We start from the raw sequence: 21,418 nt of genomic DNA on the forward strand, positions 1-21,418 counted from the left end.
TATTTATAGGCAATAGCTTCACTGATATACCTATTACTTAATTTGGCCATTCACTGGCCAGTACTTTAAACAATATGACCAGTTGTGCAGAGGACTAACAAACACATACTGTACAAGTGGCCATGTATATGGTGACCTTCAATTGCATACTCGATTTTGCATCAATACATCTGAAAATGAGACTTTTATGGCTGAATATAAGCTAATCCCACCAACAATGTTCCAGCTAATGGAAATCCTTTCCAGAAGAACAGAAGCTGTTATAGCAGCAAAGGGAAGAGCAACTTGGTTTCAGAATGGGATATTGTACAGGCAGGTGTTTGGAATACAATATAACAAACAAATCAATATCATTTTTGCTCTCCCAGGATCTGATCATAAAGTTAAACAACATGAAAGATAAATTATCTGCTTGAGAATTCCATTTGTACTCTTAGGGGCCGATTCACTAAGCTCGAGTGAAGGATTCGAATGAAAAATACTTCGAATTTCGAAGTATTTTTTGGGTACTTCGACCATCGAATGGGCTACTTCGACCTTCGACTACGACCTTCGACTTCGATTCGAACGATTCGAACGAAAAATCGTTCGACTATTCGACCATTCGATAGTCGAAGTACTTTCCCTTTAAAAAAAACTTCGACCCCCTACTTCGGCAGATAAAACCTACCGAAGGCAATGTTAGCCTATGGGGAAGGTCCCCATAGGCTTGCTAAACTTTTTTTGATCGAAGGATTTTCCTTCGATCGTTGGATTAAAATCCTTCGAATCGTTCGATTCGAAGGATTTAATCGTTCGATCGAACGAAAAATCCTTCGATCGATCGAACGAACGTTTAGCACTAAATCCTTCGACTTCGATATTCGAAGTCGAAGGATTTCAATTCGAGGGTCGAATTTCGAAGTATTTTTTACTTCGAAATTCGACCCTTAGTGAATCTGCCCCTTAATATCCATTCCATTGACAGTGTTAGGCAGATCATTTAGAAGTATGGGTAAAAAAAAATGTTGCTCAGATCTTTACAAACAATATTACTTGTACATGAGAATACAATACAGGTTAAAAAAAAGAAAGAATTATTAATGGCGCTTTTAGCTGTGCCTTAGCTGAGGATAGTGCATCAGTATAAACCTGATTTTCTAGAACATCTGTTACCTGTGCTTCTACATGATTGAAACTTGCAGGAAATTTCCATGTCCGTAATAAAACACAGATCAACAATATAATTAAATTAGGCTAAATGAATGTAAAGAGACCTAGGGGCAAATTTACTAAAGGGTGAAATGACTAACGCAGGTGAAAATTCGCTAGCATGACATCATTTTGGTAATTCGCCAATTTACTAACGGCTGCTTGCGTAAGGTCTCTAGCGAAGGAGATAGACTCTAGCAGTACTTCGCTCCCTAACGCCTGCCGAATTTGCGCTCTTACGAATGGACGTAACTACGCAAATTCACTAAGATTCGGATTTTACTGAATGTTACCTCTTGTGCCAGACTTGCCTTTGCCACCTCAGACCAGGCGAAGTGCAATAGAGTAGATAGGACTTCCCCAAAAAATAGTTGAAAGTCCTAAAAAACGCCTTTGATAGGCTGAAAAAGAGAGTAAAATTTTTTTGTGGTAACCGGCTTCCTCCCTACATTTCCTAACATATGGCACATAAACTACGTGTATACGCTGGGCTCATGTGTAGGGCAATATAACAACTTTATATTATTTTATTAAGGTTTCCCGGGCTTTGGTAGTGTAATGTATTTGCTGCAACATATATGTCCATTCAACTTTGACTTCCAGCCGTAGACAACGCTAGCGAAACTTCGCTTTGCTTGGCGTAGTAACGCTAGCGAAACTTCGCCAGCGTTCGGCGCCCTGGACGCAACTTCGGATTTTAGTGAATTAGCATTGTCCTGACGAATCAACGCCTGCCAAAGTGTTGTGCTGTGAGTGAAGCCGTTGCTAGCGATTTTTTGGAGGTTAGTGAATTTGCCCCCTAGAAAGATTAAACATACTTAGTAGTAAGAGAAGGTCCACTGCACCACTTTTATTTATATACTGAAGAGGTGGTTAGCCCAAACTAGGGAAGTGCTCAAGACTTAACAGGGCTCATTTACCAAGTGCAGGACAGGGTGCAAAGTGCAAAACTGGGTGCAAACTAAACCAGCATGTTTTTGCACGCTTAGCCATACCTTGCACTTTGTTGAATGGCCAAAGATCTCAGAGATCTAGTCTGCCCAATAAATACAGCACTCTATTAATGAGGGAAGGGTAGCACATAGGTGTTCCCTCTCCTGCAACTACCCATCCCCTAAATTAAGGAAGGTTTACAGTAAGAAATCCCTGTCCATAGGGCAGGTGGAAATTATAGGGTAGCATTGTGCCTGCTCTTCTTCTTCGCTCTCCACCTTGTGTCAAACTGATGTGAGGTGCAGAGCATGCTTATGACCCTACCACAAGAATGAGTACTGTTGATATGGGGAGTTGATATTGCTGCTCACAGCTAAGTAGCTACATCTAAATGTTGACTAATTTGCTGTATGGCTCCAAGAACAAAAATTAAGCATTAATGTAACTGAAACCACTTCTATAATGAATGCTATTACTCATACACAAAGTGAGAGTTAATAGCATTTGCTGCAACGGCCCAGTTTATTACCTATTCTAATGCTACATCTGCATTTAATATTTCTGTTTGCCTGTAACTTCAAGTAGCTGCTCAATAGGGGAATGAGCTGCTGCACTGAAAGTAAAATTTGTAAATAAAAATTTGGCTTGAGGTGATAAGTAGCGGGTGCCTCATTAGACATGTTATTGCTTGGTTATAAATGAATACAACGTCTTAATTGAACATTAGCTGTGTGGATACAGTGTTGTTGTGCTGTGTGCTATGGCTCTAAAATTTACTAAAGGGTGAAGTGGCTAACGCTGGCGAAAATTCGCCAGGGTGACGTCATTTTGGCACTTCGCCAATTTACTAACGCTGGCATCATTTCGCCAAGGAGATAGACTCTGGCGCAACTTTGCACTCTAACGCCAGGCGAATTTTCGGTCTGGCGAAAGAGTGTTACTACGCAAATTCACTACATTTTTAATTTTACTGACCGTTACCTCTATCGCCAGACTTGCCTTCGCCACCTCAGGGAGTTCCTCAAAATAAAGTTGAAAATTTTCAAGTCCCAAAAACGCTGGTGTTTTTTTCCTATTTAAAGGGTGATAGACTGAAAAAGATTGTAAATCTTTTTTTGCGGTACCCTCCTTCCCCCCTACCTTTGCTAACATATGGCACCTAAACTATACTGTGGGCACATGTGCAGGGCATTATAACAACTTCAAATAATTTTATTAAGGTTCCCTGGCCTTGTGTAGTGTAATGTATTTGCTGCAGCATATACGGCCATTGTACTTTAACTGCACACCGTATGCTAATTAGCCAACGCTAGCGTAACTTCGAACTGCTGAGCATAATTTCGCCAGCGTTCGGCACTTCGGATCTTCGTGAATTAACGTTGTCCAGGCAAATTTACGCCTGGCGAAGTGTTGCGATGTGCGCAAAGCCAGTGCTGGCGAATTTTCGCCAGTTAGTGAATTTGCCCCTAAGAATGTACAGATTTAAAGGATAATCGCTATATAGCCAGGTACATAGTACATAGTAACTGTGGGTCTCTGCAGAATTAGGTGCTGTTAACAGTTTTTGCAAGTTCCAAGAAATGAAGAACTGGAAGGAATTTCTTCAGCTGATTTAATGTTTGCCTTTCTCTCTGGACTAACACTGGGAAATTATATGAGAGCTTGCACTTTGACAGACTTGTCTTTTTCAACCTTGACAGCTACAAAACTATTTAGCTGTGTAATCTATTCAGATATTTGGTGTCTTGCCACATAGGATTAAGTCACACTTTATCCTAGGAAAAGCCATGTGTATTCGTATAGTCATACACCCAGTGGAAACGGATGACTGTGTAGAACTTTAAAAGGTTATTGGGTTTGTTCTCTTTAAACTGTTAAGCCTAAAACCCTATGAAGACTTTTTGTTTGTCTAAACTTTATCTACATAGGGACACAAAGAAAAACAGTAATACAAGTGAAAGTATAACAGTTTTGACTCCAAGAAGAAATCTTTCCTTTAATCATGTTGTTTATGGGTCCCACATTTGTCTGAGTCTAATACAAAAACATCTGACAACACTCCCAAGTGGTGTACCACTCTTATCCTATCGCTCTATATTGTTGGAAGCTAAGCAATTATTTTATTTTTATTATTATTATCCTTTATTTATATTACACCAGCAAAGTCCACAACACTTTACTAAACATACGACATTCACATCAATCCCTGCCCCTGTGCAGGTTAAAAGGAAAAAGCTTATGAATCTTAGATGAGAGATCTGCAAATGAGTTTAACTGATGCTTCCACAATAGTCATTTTATTGAAGAGACCTGCGCAGGTCTGTTTTTTAACCATAAGCCCAACCCCACTGCAGATAAAGGGCACCTGCTGTCCACGCGCAAGGCAAGTATAATCTGTCCTGACGACTTTGTGGGTATTCTGCAGGGACACAACCTGCTGCAGGATTCTACTTTATAGCTTTGGTTATTGTAGTATTATTAATAAAGATTCAACATTCTGCACAGTGCTGTTCAAAAGATACAACATATGTCTCAGACACACTGATTACATACAAATACTGACTCATACAAGCTACAGGGTCCTGAATAGTTTGTTTTTGGATAGACGACATGCTGTTTTGATTAGGTACCTTGCCCCATATTTAATAAAAGACACAATGTTTGCCCAGGAGCAGTAACCAAGAGCCACCAATAAGATTTCATGGATTTAGCCATATCTAAAACATCTTGTAATATATACTGAGGCCACGAAGAAAAATATTTCTGTACATTAAAAACATAACTGGTTGGTGAGGACAGTGGGTGGCGCTGGATTTGGAATAGAAGGTATATTCTGTGCTCAACATTCTATGGTAGAGAAAGAGGTTAGATTGATTTCTTACTATACCCAACCTTTAGCTTTATCATAAAATATGATTCTAGAAGAGATCATTTGATATGTGACTTAATCTGTCTTGCAGGAGTTCCCCCATGGTTGGCATGAAGGAGAAATAGGATAGGCAAAAAGAAGAATAAAGAAGTCTTCTCTCTACTAACTGCTTCAGCTTGTAGAATGGCCTGGGTTGACCCTGATCAAGTCTATACTGAACAGACATATGAATAATATTGAATTGTGGTTATCTGACCAACATTAGTTGTTGGTTGTTTGTTATGTTTGCAATTACAACATACTGTTCATAAAATACATTTAAGTGGAGGAGCTTCATTCTTTTATGTATTATTATGACATGGACGTACCAGTGGACCACAGAAATGAAATGTTGGAGAAGAGCTTCAATATATCCTAGAACTGGGTCCCCAGGAGCACATCTCCCGATACGCAATGTGCAATATATTTGCATTTACTTTGTGAATGTATTATTGGTGACGGTATATTACAATATTAATATTGCCTTTGAAAGAACCAAAATGGCATCAAATGCAAAATGAAAAACTTTTAACCTTTGTCAATGCAGAACCAGAGATGGGATCAACTGAAAAATTCAAGCACTTGCACTGCTGTGCACTATTTAGTGAAAGAAATACAAAATCAATTAATCATTTTTAGTTATAACAACAGACAGAATACATGTCCAGCTGTTTGTGATCCAGAATGAAATACAAAGACTAGTGCCCCCTTTATGAATATACTGCTGCCATGTTCAGCAGCAATGTATTCATGAGAGGTTGGCCGTGCCACGCATGATGGCATCCCCCATCCTGCCTCCTTGGAACTTAGTGCACAAAGGTGTTTTCTGTAAAAAATATCTTAAATCTTAAAACAAATTGAATTTAGTAACTAGTTTTCTTTCTACCAATAATTTATTCACATGGAAGTAGCTTGAAAGTCTATTTGTAACTGTAGTATGGCACATAACAGCACCAGTAAGCTGTACAAGATGCAGTGAGACAGCTGCAGGAAAAGAACATTTCATATTGCCATTGGAATGCAATGCCTGCCTATTGACATTGGTGGATAAGAACATTATTTGGAACAACTGCAATATGAGTATCTGACCTTAGAGTAGAGTTAAAACTGGTATCAAATGACTGGACAAGAAAACAAAACCTTCAATGATTAACCTGTTCGATAGTATTTCAATTATAAAACTGTGGGAGGGGAAGGGAATTATTGACTTTCATTATTCAGCAGTTTAAACATTTTAGTCCCAACTGCTGGGCACTGTATAGGAATGCAGAAATGTGGAATCTATGGCCCAGACAGTTCCTTGACAGTCTGTACAATAGGGTCAAAATTGTTACCAAAACATTAACAGAAGTTGTGTTTTTTTGCTGCTGCTCAATTACAATAATAATTTAGAATACAGTCACACATTTAGGCCTGTTCTCTTGATGACAGAGTGACCAGGGAGTTGCCCAGGACCCTTCAATTCTGGGGGCTCACTATGGCTGTATTTAACATATTAGCCTTGCCCACCTTATTACCTCATCCGCCTTGCCCACCAATCGCACCCATCTGATGTTGTTTCTTCCCTTTGATCAGCTGCTTCTCTCCCCTCTTATTCACACTGTTTCATGGGGGTAGGGGGGACCAGAATAAAAGAATCAACTTAACATGTCAGTCTTTTCTCTGTTACCATCAACCAGTTTACCCAACTCTTATTACAAGATTAGAAATTGCTGCTCATAGGTCAAAATCTAAATTGTTTAGTAACTACTGCCACACATGATTGTTGGAAAGTATTGTCCTTTGTGGTATGTTGACAGATAATCCAGAGTGCATTCAAAAGGGCTTTTATTAACAGGTGTGTCTCAGAGAAGGTTTGATGGTTTGGATGGAAGGGGAGAGTCTGACGCAAGTCATGACATTGAATTCCAGGACAAGCAGAAGATCGACAGAAATGTTGCAGTTGAAATGAGATGGGGGTTTAGAGAATAAGAAACATGAAGGTCATAGGGAATGCAAACTGTTTTATTTTGTGATGAGAGCTTAGGAGTTTCATTTATTACTATTGTTGTTGTTTTTTTTCTTTAAAGGACAAATTGATTATTTACCCTGTAAGTAATCTTCACCAGTTCCCCCTAATTTATCCAGATGCACAGGAAAGTGTTTCCCTGAATATTTTCTGAAATATTATGATAATATGATCACCTATATCAACCAATCAGAGGTTACCATTTACTAGCTTTAAACATTTATTGGTTGTCCTGGGTTTCTTCACCTGGACATACTTAGGGGCCTGTTTATCATGCTGTGTAAAACATTGGAGACAAACATCACTGGTTATGTTGCCCATAGCAACCAATCAAATCTTTGCTTTTGCTTTCTAACTTGTAGATGACTATTGAAATCTAGTTGCTGATTGGTTGATATGGGCAACATCACCGATGATGTTTTTCTCCAACATGTTACACGGCATGGTGCTTTTTATTACATTTGGGGAAAGTCATTTCCAGTTGTGCCCGGAGTAGCAATTTGAGAGATAGAGAACAATCTCACTGAGGTGGCTTAAAAAGGGTGGTTCACCTTTAAGGTAACTTTTACTATGTTATAGAATGGCCAATTCTTAGCAACTGTAATTGGTTTTAATTATTTTTTATAGCTTTATAGTTATTTGCCTTTTTCTGCTGACTCTTTGCAGCTTTCAAATGGGCGACGCTGACCCCTTATAAAAAACGAATACTCTGTAAGGCTACAAATGTATTGTTATTGCTAATTTTTATTACTGATCCTTCTATTCAGGCCCATTCCTATTCATATTCTAGTACCCTAGCAACCACATTGCTGAAATTGCAGACTGAAGAGCTTCTGAATAAAAGGCTAAATAACTCAAAAACCACAAATAATAATACATGAAATCCAATTGCTAATTGTCTCAGAATATCACTCTCTACGTCATACTAAAAGTTATTTCAAAGGTGAACCACCACATTAAGAGCCGTGACTTGCCCTTAGACAACTATGAGAAGGAAATTCCTGCAGTCCTGCTGTAGATATTGGTACAACTTATCTAACTAGTCTTCCAGAAAACTGCTTTAGATGAGCTGTTCTAGATCAGAACCAAACAAAACCTGCTTTAATAAAAAAATAGAAATCAAAAATATTGGTGTGTGCACAATGCTTAATATAACATGCCTCCATTAGGTGTACTAGATTAACACAATAAAGATCACAGATAAATATTAATAATGATAATAATTAATAATGAAGTTTTTAAGATTAAAATCATACCTTATATGTTTTTCCTGCTGTTGAAGGCTAGGCAGTGTTACACTGTTCATTTGCTGTAAAAAAATATGATACTAGTATTATTTGTGCAAACACAGATGTAACAATATTTATACATTGTGAACTCTGTAACAAAATAGTTTATATAACAAAGATATTGCCTTTACAATGTATTTATTATTAGTAACGCTTGCATGGTTACATATTTTCAGTAACACTGTAGCTGTATAATTCATGGGTGTTTGCAGAAAATGTCCAATTTCCAACAATTTTCATATAAAGCACTGCGTATCTTGACAGCGCTATATAAATAAATGATGATGATGATATATGCCATAAGTCCCAGCGCTGTTTCTGTGGTTTTGGCTTAAGCTACTTTTTGTTCTTATTACAGTTCAATGAAGGATCATTGCACTGCTGTCTGAGGAGCAAATTCACTAAAGCGCAAAGAGGCTAATGCTAGTGCAAATACGCCAGCGTATCGTCATTTCGTTACTTCGTTGATTTACTAACGGGCGCTGGCATAAATTCGCTAGCGAAGTAGACCTACTCTAGCGCTACTTCGCACCCTTACACCATGCGAAGTTGCGATATGGCGAAGGGACATAACTACGCTAATTCACTAACTTGTGCATTTTACTGAACGTTACCTCTTGCGCCATACTTGCCTTCACCACCTCAGACCAGGCGAAGTGCAATAGAGTAGATGGGGCTTGTTTCAAAAAGAGTTGAAGTCCCAAAAAACGCTGGCGTCTTTTCCATGTGGGCACATGTATAGGGCAAAATAACAACTCTTATTTTATTTTATGAAGCTTTCCTAGGCTTGTGTAGTGAAATGTATTTGCTGCTACATATACTTCATTGAACTTTAACATGGTGCCGTATGCAAATTAGGCATCGCTAGCGTAACTTTGCTTTGCTTGACAAATTAAGCGCAACTTCGCTACCTTTCGCCTCCCTGAGCGCAACTTCGGATTTTAGTGAATTAGCGGTGCCCTGGCAAAACTTCGCCTGGCGAAGTGCGGCAAAGCCTGCGCTAGCGAAACTGCGCAGGTTAGTGAATTTGCCCCTAAGAGTAACGTTCACAAAGTTCATTTTGAAGCTGTGCTGGGCTTTCTGGGGTGATGTATCAGTGTATTACTGAGTCTTTGAGATGAGATAAACTGAAAGATGAAAGTGAATTCACTATTCCAGCAGTTTAGTGAAAGAAATAGCTAAACCAATACATAATTTTTAATTTGATGAAAACAGTTGTAATTGCCATTTTAATTTTAGGGGAGCTATTGTGAAAATGAAGATGAAATATTTAGTTTATCTCATGGAAATAAGAAACGTTCTAAATGTAATCAGTAAAAAGTTCTATACCATTGAAATAATGAAGTTATTCTTCTTCACTATCACTCTCTCTCAGCAATCTGTCTCTCTATATGCTTTGTGTTCAGGGGCGATCCTGGCCCCTCTGCCGCCTGAGGCAGGAGCAGTTGCTGCTGCCGCCCCTCCCCCGGAAAATCGCTCTTAAAGTACCAGGAGCAGCATTTTTGCTGCCCCTGATACCTAGAGGGGCGCTGCCGCCTGAGGCGACAGCCTCAACACGCCTCATTGGCGAAGCACCCCTGTTTGTGTTGGAGTCAGTTATTTTGAAAGACAGCTCAAATACATGGTCTAGGCAGAGGGAAACACACACCAATGATGTATTTGATTCAACTTTCCATTAAAATCTGACTTTGTTGCCTGCACATAGCAAGGCAGGTTGTTATGAAGGGGATAGTGAAGGGTAACTTGATTATTTCAGTTAGTAGAATGACAGGACATACAGTAATCAACTTGCAATTCACATTATAATACTCAAAGAGTTCAACATGGCATTAAAATTACTTAAAAGGTACCTTTGAATCCTGAACACAGTCTGCCATGTGATCTTCAAATACTGATGCAGCATTTTCTGCTCCAAGAAGCCTACGAGCCATCTTTTCTTCATATGTTAAGCGCTTTAAAAATAGAATTGTATCACACAATTTTGGACTAAATTTTTCCATAATGATTGCCGTAAATACTTTTACATAGAAATTTGCAAAAAAATATGTTGCTTTAAGTGAACTCAGGTTCAAGATGAATCTAGGGTTCCATACCTGTGCAATAATTACCAAGACATTATTGCAAAAATGAAAATGTAATATAAGCCTCATCATACTGAAATAAAAAATGAAAATGTAACATAAGCCTCATCATACTGAAATAATACATTTTGTAAACATAATCCAAGAAAATACAGTATGTAGACATATTTTTCACATAAAAGATCAACTTTAACAGGGTAGTTGACCTTAAAAGGAATTTTTATGTATAATCGAAACAATGGTATTTAAGACAATTTGCAGTTGGTCTTCATTATACAGTAAATATATATATATATTGCCATTAAAGAAAGCATATATATAAAACTGCCCCAAATAAGGCATGCACTCACAGGTCTTATCTCCATGGTGAAAAAATTGTATTTATTCAGCAAAAAACAGCAGTTTTTAGCTGAATAAACACCATTTTTTCACCTTGGATAAGACCTATGAGTGCATGCCTTATTTGGGACAGTTATCGTATTGTTTGCATTTTGCACCCAGGCAAACTTAACCTTTATACGTGCTGTGCCGGCTTCAAGCAAGTTTTCGAGTATATATATATATATATATATATATATATATATATATATATATATATATATATATATATATATATATATATATATATATATATACATATATACAGTATATATATATATATATATATATATATATATATATATATACACATAATTCTTTGTATTCTACAGCACTACAGTATGGAATACTGAATCAGGCACTATACTCTCACTTGCAACCAGGAAGTGGTTTTAAAGCTTCCACTTAAAGATAAGCAATAAAAAGTAAATTAGTTGTAACTTACTTGGTTTCCATTGTGCAGAATACTTTCTTTGCATTTCAGCTTCCTTTCTAGGTCTTGAATCAAAGCATCTTTTGTTCCTTGTATCCCTCTTTCATAGACTTGCTGATCTTGCCTTAAGTCTGTCTTTGCTGATGCATTTTGGAAACTGAAAATGATTTTGCTTGATTTATACAATGCATCCATATAATAAATGTGTGATGATATTTTCAGTATATTAATACAGTGAACATTTGAATCATTAGGAAAAAATAAAGCTACATGGGACAGAGGCTTGAGTTGTGTTTGTATATCTTTTTTAAAGTTATAAAGTTTATTTATGATTAATTGATAACTAGAACTTTTCGGTTGCTTCCTTGTCCATGAGTTAAGCCAAACCAAGCGTTTGGGGAATCACTGGAAATGGTAAATAAGATTGTGCTCTAAGCTTACTGTGAAATAATTTCAAATAACATAGTTGACCCTTTCTATACGAAACCAACACAAATATTCACTTCTAATTCCATAGCAACCTAAAACTCTCATTAAGTACTTGTAGCAGGATAAAACAGTCTAACCCAGTTCCAAAACATTAAGGGGCAGATTTATCAAGGGTCGAATTTCGAGGGTTAATAAACCCCTCGAATTCGACCCTCGAAGTTAAATCCTTCGAATTCAAATATCGAATTTGAAGGATTTACCTCAAATGCTTCGATCAAACAATCGAATAAAAATCAATCGTTCGAACAATAAAATCGTTCGAAACGAACGATTCAAACTATTTTAAGCAATCGATTGAACGATTTTTATTAGATCAAAAAAAGCTTAGAAATGCGGTGGGGAAGGTCCCCATAGCCTAACATTGCAGCTCGGTAGGTTTAAAGTGGCGAAGTATGAAGTCGAAGTATTTTTTAAACAGACAGTACTTAGACTATCGAATGGTCGATTCGATCGAATTTGACCCATTCGATGATTGAATTACCCAAAGAAATACTTCGAAATTCACACTTTTTCCAAAAATATTTGTATTTGTCTTCAAAGGGTGTGTAACAATCCACCAGTATGTTCCAGGTAACTGGTCCCACTATTTTACAAACTCTCCAAAAGCAAGACTAAAAACTTTCTGGATACCGGGTTCCGGATAAAGGATCCCATGCTTACTACACATAACAAAGAATTTTGTAGTTCAGCTTTATAAAGATATAGATCTTTAAAATGAGAAACTACATTTAGAGGGTTTTGTGACCATATTGCTGTTTTGAAAATACATTTCCTGAAAACCACAAATTAGCTAGGAGTCTAAAAGCAGCTGTTTGCTTATTTGTGGTTGTCCTTCTTTGGTTCTGAAGGGGACTCAGCATTCTGGTCTGCTGTATAGTATTACCCATTGAAGTAAATAAAATTCGCTGACCACCGCAAGTAAGCAAGCAGGGAGTGGCCAGCACAGGGTTGATGGGGGGTAGGTCAACGCACTGGCTGATGGTGCATGCTGTGCCCCCCTGAAGATTTTTTAGTGGTTCGACCAAGTCAATCATAGTTACACCACTGCCCGATGTATTCCAACAAATAGAAAAATGTAGAAGCACTTTAGTTAAGAGAATAACGCTATATACTTAAGGACACGTTTTTAGCCTTAGCCTGTACTTTGGAGGGTTTGGCGACTGGGTCAATAAATGCATCCCTGACTTTGTCTTGGATATAATTGTATTATGTTGCAGCTGTTTTTTTATTTTTGATACTTGAAATTGAGTTTTTGGTAAAACATCTGTTCTTGTTCCTTTTATTATGTCACTTCATCAAAGTAGTCCAATACCACTGTTTTAGTTACAACTCAGAATCAGTGCTGAGCTCTAAAACCCTTCCAAATACTTAATCCAAGTTAAACTGACACAGAATGGGAATAAATACAATGCCTTTAAGATGCAACAATAATTGAGTATACACATTTGCACTAGTCTAGTAGATTTTTCAGTGATCTGCACTTTTTATGCCTTAGTAGTGCCCATTCATACATAAGTAAATACCAAATACATTACATTTAGTCATATGGCACACTGGGTGAATGTTAGGTTTTTGACCAAATTACCGTATCCAATAGCATCTACCCAAGTATGGGCACATAATATATACTGGATAATCTTCAACCAGTTAATGCATTCCCCTGTATAATATAGATCACAGATTGTCAAACTCATTTGTAGGACTCAACAATTGTGCATGTTATGAGAATCAGAATTTTCCATCCTCTTTATGTGTCCATGACTTTTAAAACATGCATTGCCTATGGAGCTGTAGAGGGGCTTTAACGGCTGTTCTATGTATTTTACAATCTAAAGTTTTTATTGCTCTGTTGGTGAGTACTTTCTGAAGTATGAAAAAAACTTTTCATACCTGGGTTGCTAATAGCTTGTTGGCCAGTGTATGGGGCCTGCTCAAATGAAATCTGGACATCTGAAAATTGGTCAGATATCTATCCAACATGTTCCAAAATCCCGTAGGGAGAAGACCACATTGGCTCTTTGATCTGGTTCTCTCCTGATAGGTCTGCATAGGCCCACATTATGATTTGATCATATGGCAGGGTGTCAAATAATTGGCTAATCCCAATTTGGCCCACCCTATTAGTGACCAAATCAGGCAAAAAGATGTTCATTTGATAACCTAAACCCAACTATTGTATTTTTAACCTGTATTCCCTGCTTAAGTAAACAGCTTCTACATAATTATATATAAATGATTAATTATATAAATGACAACATGAATATATTATAATTATACTCTGTAATTGCTGCCTTCTTAAAAAACAGACAACTAATTTCTATCTTGTCACTATATGTTTCACTGTGTTTGTAGCTTCACAGTTGCACGTTCCCTTAACTATTAAATATAGTGTAGTGGTGCCTGAACCCTAGATGAATGCCAACATCATAGTCACAGTACTGGGGAGCTCACCCCATTGATACCACAAAGATCAATATTTCAGGGGGGGGGCAACCCCTACCTTCTTATCATAAGTTTCCACAGATTCAGAGCTACCATTAAGGGAACATGTTAGAGTTCTGTCAGGGCCAGGTGGAAAGTAGAATGGTCCCAGACAAACATGATAGTCTAAGTTGCAGACAACAAAAGCAAGGCTTGTATGACATGGACAGGTTTTGCAGAGGTTGAGTAAATTGAGGTAAATCTGGGCCTAGGCAGGGTGAGGGTGTGGCCGGGTGTACTATTTAGATTCAGCTGGGTCCCCCACATTCTACTTAAAAAAAGAAAATACTTTATTCAAGATTATATTTAAAAATACATACCGGTACGTGTGGACCCCAGCTTTGTACCAATCATAGGCTTTGTACTTAATCATAGGCCTATAATCAAGTACCGGGTTGGTACAAAATGGCTTCCTAAAAAGCAGAATTAATGGTTTGCTGATCAATAAAACAAATAAATATCCGGGCAGTAAGATTACCTACTTTGATGTACCAGGACTGATCATCTTTGTTTTGCTTGTTACTTGCTTTGTTTCACTGTTGTTGGAAGGTGATATTTCGAGAAATGCAGTTGATGTATTTTTGCTGTGGTCCTTTACTTGCCCAGGTAATGCAGAGTTTGAAGACTGGGGCTGTAAAAGAACTTCCGTTTTACTACACTGATTTGATTTTGAGGACACAACTGGTGCTGCAGAGCTCATATTTTGTGATGGACATGACTGAGGCTGAATTGAAATAGAAATTTTCTTCGGCGACCTGCTTGTATGCACAGCTTCGTTGGTAGACTGAGACGTGGATTCTATCTGACATTTCGGTTGTGATTGTATAAAATGTTTAGGGCGCTCATAATTAAATGTTGTTGGTTGATACATTGCAGAGACAGAAGGCAGGGAAGAGAAGTCCATATTTTAAGGCACTTGCTGTTGACTGTTAAGGTACCAGTTATTAATTCGCCAGTGCTGTATGATGGGAAATAATCCACATTGGTATATTTTTTCCTGAAGTGATCACACCTGAAATAAAATTATAAATTAATACAACCTTTTCCAATACATTCATTCTGCATTACATATGAAATGCCTTATAATCTATGATTTATAAACAATAAAGTAATTCACTTCAACTAGTTAAAGTAATATTGTATATTGAGGCAAAAAAAGACACATTCAAGTTCAAACAGTGTTTTTATTGTTAAGACCTTTAACATCATGGGATGTTTTGCCTGGCTTGTTTTTATCTATTAAAATCACACCCCAGAATATCCTATTGTGTTCATTAAAAGAGCCACCTCTAACGCTTTTAGGGTAATTTCTACAGAACCCTAAAATTGGGAGATGACAGAGGGTGATAGTGGAGTTATGTATTTTAAGGTGCTCTAAACCAGCTGCAGAAACTATGTACTTCTTTTACTTTTACGTCCTCATTGAGACCCACTCAACTGCAATTCTTACCATCCTATCTCCCTGAAGTCTACTAGCAAGACTACTTGATATAATGTATATGGTTATGGTTTAGCTCAGTGTGGTTTTTTAATAGCACCCCATACCCACCCCTTTATACTAATGGTGGTCCTATGCTTTTAAATATGGGCGTTGCTTTGAGCAATCTCTCTCTCTTAAAAGCCCTTGCTGGCGGGGGAGGATTCAGCCTTCGAATTGAAACCAATGCACAACACACATTGTGTACAGGTAATGCTTTTATGCAGAGAAGTATCTTTTTATATTGTGACCTGAGTTAAGTAAGTTAGGGACGGCCATATGGGGTTTACCTTGACGTGGTATGGTGGCTTTTCAACTTTATGATCATAACTTTGTAACTAAAAACCCCTGTTTTGTAAACATATGCATTTGCATTTATATTGAATTACTTATGAGACAGGGGCCCAGGGAAGTGCATTGTAAGTAGCACTTGCATTATACTTAAATATATTTTGTATTAGCCTTAAGAGTGCTTTCACCACCCCCCCTAGATTTTTTATGGTTTATGTGAGACTAGTTTCTTGATTGGTAAATCCACAGACATTAAAATCTTAAAAGGCTAATGAAGCAAATTGCATGTATAGATATAAAAAAAGTTTACCCAACACAATATAAGCCATTGTAGGTTTCATTTTATTACCTTTGACAAAACATGCAAAAATGTTTAAGGCCCAAACTGTGACTTGAAAGAATAAAATAACAAAACAAAAACAATAAAGAAAATTATTTTCTTTATAAATCTTAAATCAAATGTTGTTATGATGCAATAGTGGCCAAAGATGGAAAATGTAAGAACAACAAATTATTTAATCATACCAAAAAAGAGGTTTTTTTTATCAATGGTTGAATGGTTTTTAATTTAAGAAAAAACTCGAATTAGCATGTTCGGGGTTAACAACCTGAAGCTAGAAAAAACTCAAATAGTTCAAATTGATCGTGTTTTCAAGCGAAACACTCATCATGAAGGCTATTAACATCTTCAAATGTTTCAAGGGACCTCTGCCATTGACTTCTTCATGACCTAGACAGGTTTTATATGGTGTATCGGATTCAAGCTATTTCCAGGGTCGGGGTATAGTAAATGTTTTTAACCCAAAAAAATTTTTTTTTGATTTAAAAATAACCTCGTAAACTCACATTTTTTCGTGTAAAAACACAAGTCGAACCTTAATAAAACGGCAAAAATACATCTGTGGTGTTAGGGTCTCCAAAGAGTATAAAGGTTACTCACCACACAGGGGAAGTGGCCCAGGTGCACCGCCCTGAGCCCTCAGCATGGGGGGGGGCGGACAAACCAACAAAACCAATATAGAGCAGGCACTCAATAAGGCAAACTTCCACCAGGCAAATGTTCAAAAGTGAAGAAAGTTTATTGTGTCCACAGCCTGACGCGTTTCGTTTTACAAACATTTAATCATAGAGCCTGGTGGAAGTTTGCCTTAATAAATCTGCCCCTAAATGTTGATATTGGTGGTCCAACACAACAAAACAACAAGTTTACAACAAAACAACTGCATACCAAAAAAAAGAAAGGTTGAGATCTGAGGTCCAATGCAATAAAAAGTATTAAGAAGTTTTGGATATAGTCATGCAGAAAACATTAACATATTTTTCCTAATTGAAAAAAACAAAGGCATTGGAACAACAAAAATAAAGCACCAGACCTTCTGGAACATACCCACCAGTGCTTAAATGGCTTAGCTCCTTTTTAGCTGGACCTTTAGCTTTAATCTTATTGCCTTCCCTTTTGCCTGGCATGGTACAAATGGAGAATTAATTCCAATATTTAGAAAGGTTCTATAGTCCTAGCCTGAAATTAACAAGCCATTCATTTTTATATCTGTAGTCAGATAGCTACTGTATTTGCTACTGAATTACATTCAGGATTAGATTATGTTGAATGAAATAAAGAGAAAAGGTTTTTTTCAAGTAATCTTGTCAAACAAACGTGCTTATTACAATGAAATAAGGAGAAAGCTGTTTCAGGATACATGGGGTTGTGTTTCAGAGAAGCTTTTAAAATAGATGCACATAAACAACTGCTCCATAAACTAGTCTCTTGGTTTTCTAAACTCTAAACCCACCAGAGAACAAGCTGAAGGATCGTAAATAGACAGTAGTTGTTAAGGGTAAATCCTCTAAATTGACTAGATTCCTAAATGAGACAAACTAGTGAATGTTTGATTGAAAAACACCCTGGAGAAGTTCTTTGTAGCTAGAGTTAGCAAAATGTTCCTCTGTATTAAGAATGGCGTAAAATCAATCAGTAATGTAGCTTCTCTGCCCACTGGCATAATTGTTCTTGCACTGGAAAGTGAGCATGTCGATTGCTAATGTGCAGTGCCACATCTTGATGTGAATGTTGGACATTTAAACCTCCGGGTGTAACAAATGTCCTTGCCTGATTGTAGGTACACATTTCTTGTTCCTAAGAATGCTGCATGTCCTACTAGTACAAACTTTACAAATATATAACCAGTGTATGCTGCGTGTAAATGTGTTGAAAGAGCTTACCGCTCTCACACCCCAGACCTTCAGCAAGGGGAGCAAAATACCAGGTAACTTCAAAAAAGGCTGGCAGGTCTAAGGTGGCAAAAGAAACTCTGGACGAAAGAAAGTAACATTCTGTAAAATTCACACTTTAGTGACTTTGAGGAGTAACAACAGTTTACCTGAGCAAAAATAAGGAGCGAAGCTGCGCTAGTGACGGTCTCTTTCGCTAGTGAATTGTTGTCTACTCCGTTAGTAAATTGCCAATGTCCCTGCAGATGGGATTTCTGGCGATTTCGACTAGCGAAGGCTACTTCACCCATTAGTAAATCTGCCCTATAGTCTCTTTCCTTTCTTTCTCCATATCCATAAATTATTTACAGGTCTAGTATAGAATACAATATATATTTACCTACAACAAGCATTTGTTTTTGCTTTAATATACATATTCAGTGGGTTTCCTATCTACACTGGAGAATTGTCAAAGCTTATTTATAGAGTTATTTTCATATAATGTTTTTCCTGTTTGTGTGGTATATCAGTATATGCCAGGGTATGTAATCTACCCTCTAAATGCAAAAAAAACAAAACTGGGATATTTGGGATAACTATCATGCATATTTTGAGACAATATTACAAACATTTTACAAAACATTTAAAATTATTTAGTTTGGGGCACTCATAAATGTATATTGAAATTTCATGCTAATAATGTTTCTTAATGACTTTATTTTAAACAGCTCTATCCCTTTTTGTCTGTCTGTATTAAAGGCTAAAATCTATCTGCCATGTATGGCTGTGAGAATTGCTGTCCAACTATTTCATTCCCCCTGCTGAAGCAAAGCTATTTGCTTACAACTGACTGCCTTTCTATAAATACACGGACATGTACTGTATAGAGAGTACGAGATTTAGTGATCATGAAGCAATGATGAAATTGGTGCAATCTCCAATGCAAAGCATAATGTTACTAACAACATCCTTACCTCATTTGTGTTGCTTATCCTTCTGTACTTTTCAGATTTAATTTACAGTCAAAACCAATTCCAGGGTCACTGCCCATTGCAATCAGTTATTTCAATTGCATTTAAATTAAGAAATGCAAAGCTATTTAAATTCCAAACTGGAGAGTTGCAGTAAATAAAACATGCGCAAGAAGACCAAATACAAATAGAACAATGGCCTTAATGGTGGTTTCAATTCAAGCCACCATTAAAGGTCCAACCTATGGTAAAAGCCCAATTTAGACCAAAAGGTTAGCCTAAAATAACGTGTCTTTTTTCAAACTAAATTACTATATTATTCCCTGTCCTAGAGTGTTTTATTAGATAATGAGCTATATTTTCTGTACTTGTGTATTAAACAGAATTGACATAGAATTCCTTATACAGGGGATAAACTGTGTCACACTAAAACTCCAAAACAGAAGGCAGGAGTAGCATATGGAAAACTCATTTTTAATACAGCCTACATCAATGCAGACTCAAACTGTGCTGTTATTTTGGGTCATAAAAATGTTCTGGATACCAGATAAACATGGATTGTAAAAGTTTGATTATTCCATTTCCCTCTGTCTGAGAAAATCTCTCTTCTGCCCCATGTACTCCATGTTAAATTTATCATATTCCTCTCCAGTCAGCAGAGTTCTATTTTTGCCACAATTACAATGGGCTGCCACATGTAAAATCTGTTATTAAATCTGTCTGGATCAAAAGTATTTTTGGGGGAGGAGACCTTCTTCAGGCAACAAAGCACCATATCTGCTTGGCAACATTTATTTGCAGTACAAGTATGGGACCTGTTATCCGATTGGGGCCTGGGGTTTCCTGGGGTAATTTGGATCTTCATACCTTAAGTCTAGCAGAAAACCATGTAAACATTAAATTAACCAAATAGGCTGGTTTTGCTTCCAATAAGGGTTCATTATAGCTTAGTTGGGATCAAGTACAAGGTACTTACTGTTTTATTATTACAGAGAAAAAAGAATTCATTTTTAAAAATTTGGATTATTTGGATAAAATGGAGTCTATGGGAGATGGCCATTTCATTATTCGGATAATGGGTTTCCGGATAATGGATCCCATACCTGTAGTTGACTTTCTAATCTAATACCTTATTGCTGATATTTTTATGACATGCAATGAGCAGACTATGAATTCATATTCATATGTAAAACTTCCAGCAATGCAACAGTGAATATCTGAAAGGTAACAAGTACAAATATAAGCACTCCTAGTCCTAAACAAAAGCGCAGACATTTTATAGCACTGCTGCAAAGTTGCAGACTTAATCTTCAAAAAAAAAAGAATTTAGAATTACTGTAAATGCTGCTATGGTATTATTGCCCTATCATGTCCTTCAAAGTTCCATGGTATCTGTTGTAATCTGTTTTATTAAAATACAGCACGGGCTGATCCTGATATCCATACAGTCTCTTAGTGTTCCTCCTTTCATATTCCTAACTAGATGACATTTAGAATCCACACAGAATACAACAATACATTTCAAACAATAGAACTTTTGTAAAGAATTTAATGGATAACTATTTACAGACATACATCGTATTATTTAAGAATGCCCTATTGATCACTGTGCATTGTAGTGTAAAGAACCTCTAAAATGTAAAGACAAAATAACATGTTGTTATTCTACTTGAAAACTCTAAACTCAGTTATGGTAATTAACATAATCAAATTTAGGAGGATCAAAAACCACGCACAAAAGATTGGTAGTAAAATGAAGTATCTTACCTCATGCAGTGAGTTACATGAAGAACATGGGTCGTAGTCAGTGGCATGTGCTGGACTGCATGGTTTAGTACTGAAAGCGTGCAGACAACTGTTAGCATTAAGTAACAGCTGACGTGCTATGGTTAGCCTTCAGATCATTATGTCTGCATAAGAGTCACTTTTAAAATGACACACATTTGCAGTTGCAGCCTTCTAGGAGTTTGCATTTCCATAACACATTAGAGTCTGTGTATGGCACTGTTACTTCTTCTGCAAGTTCAGAGCTGTAAAAAAGGCAATAATGAATAGACTTTAGAAAACCCCTCCGTAGTGACAAGGGGAAAAAAAAAAAGAGGAAGAAATAGAACAAGCTAACTGGACTGGGGAGGGGGTGGGAGATTTGTTTCAGACCCTAAAAATGGAAATCTCATCATTTGCTTTCCTTTAATGTGTGTGACCTCATATCTGTATCTGTATAATGAAAGCAATGGTTCGAATTAATGCAAAAGCTACAAAACCATGGCCAAAGTT

The 21,418-nt window shown here is 37.1% G+C and overlaps 1 protein-coding gene across 1 annotated transcript in view; it reads right to left on the reverse strand.

Annotated features, from left to right (window-relative positions):
• Positions 1–21,182, reverse strand: part of myot.L (myotilin L homeolog) — a 29,005-nt gene extending 7,823 nt beyond the window's left edge. The window contains exons 1-5 of the mRNA XM_018252105.2: positions 20,909–21,182; positions 14,674–15,203; positions 11,234–11,378; positions 10,180–10,281; positions 8,297–8,349 (exon numbers count right to left, since the gene is read on the reverse strand). Of these exons, the coding sequence (XP_018107594.1) occupies positions 8,297–8,349; positions 10,180–10,281; positions 11,234–11,378; positions 14,674–15,095 (722 nt within the window). The 5' untranslated portion in view covers positions 15,096–15,203; positions 20,909–21,182. The remainder of the gene's footprint in view (positions 1–8,296; positions 8,350–10,179; positions 10,282–11,233; positions 11,379–14,673; positions 15,204–20,908) is intronic.
• Positions 21,183–21,418: the final 236 nt, after the last annotated feature.

Source organism: Xenopus laevis, chromosome 3L (genome assembly GCF_017654675.1).
Source record: "Xenopus laevis strain J_2021 chromosome 3L, Xenopus_laevis_v10.1, whole genome shotgun sequence".
In the NCBI taxonomy this organism is placed as follows: domain Eukaryota; kingdom Metazoa; phylum Chordata; class Amphibia; order Anura; family Pipidae; genus Xenopus; species Xenopus laevis.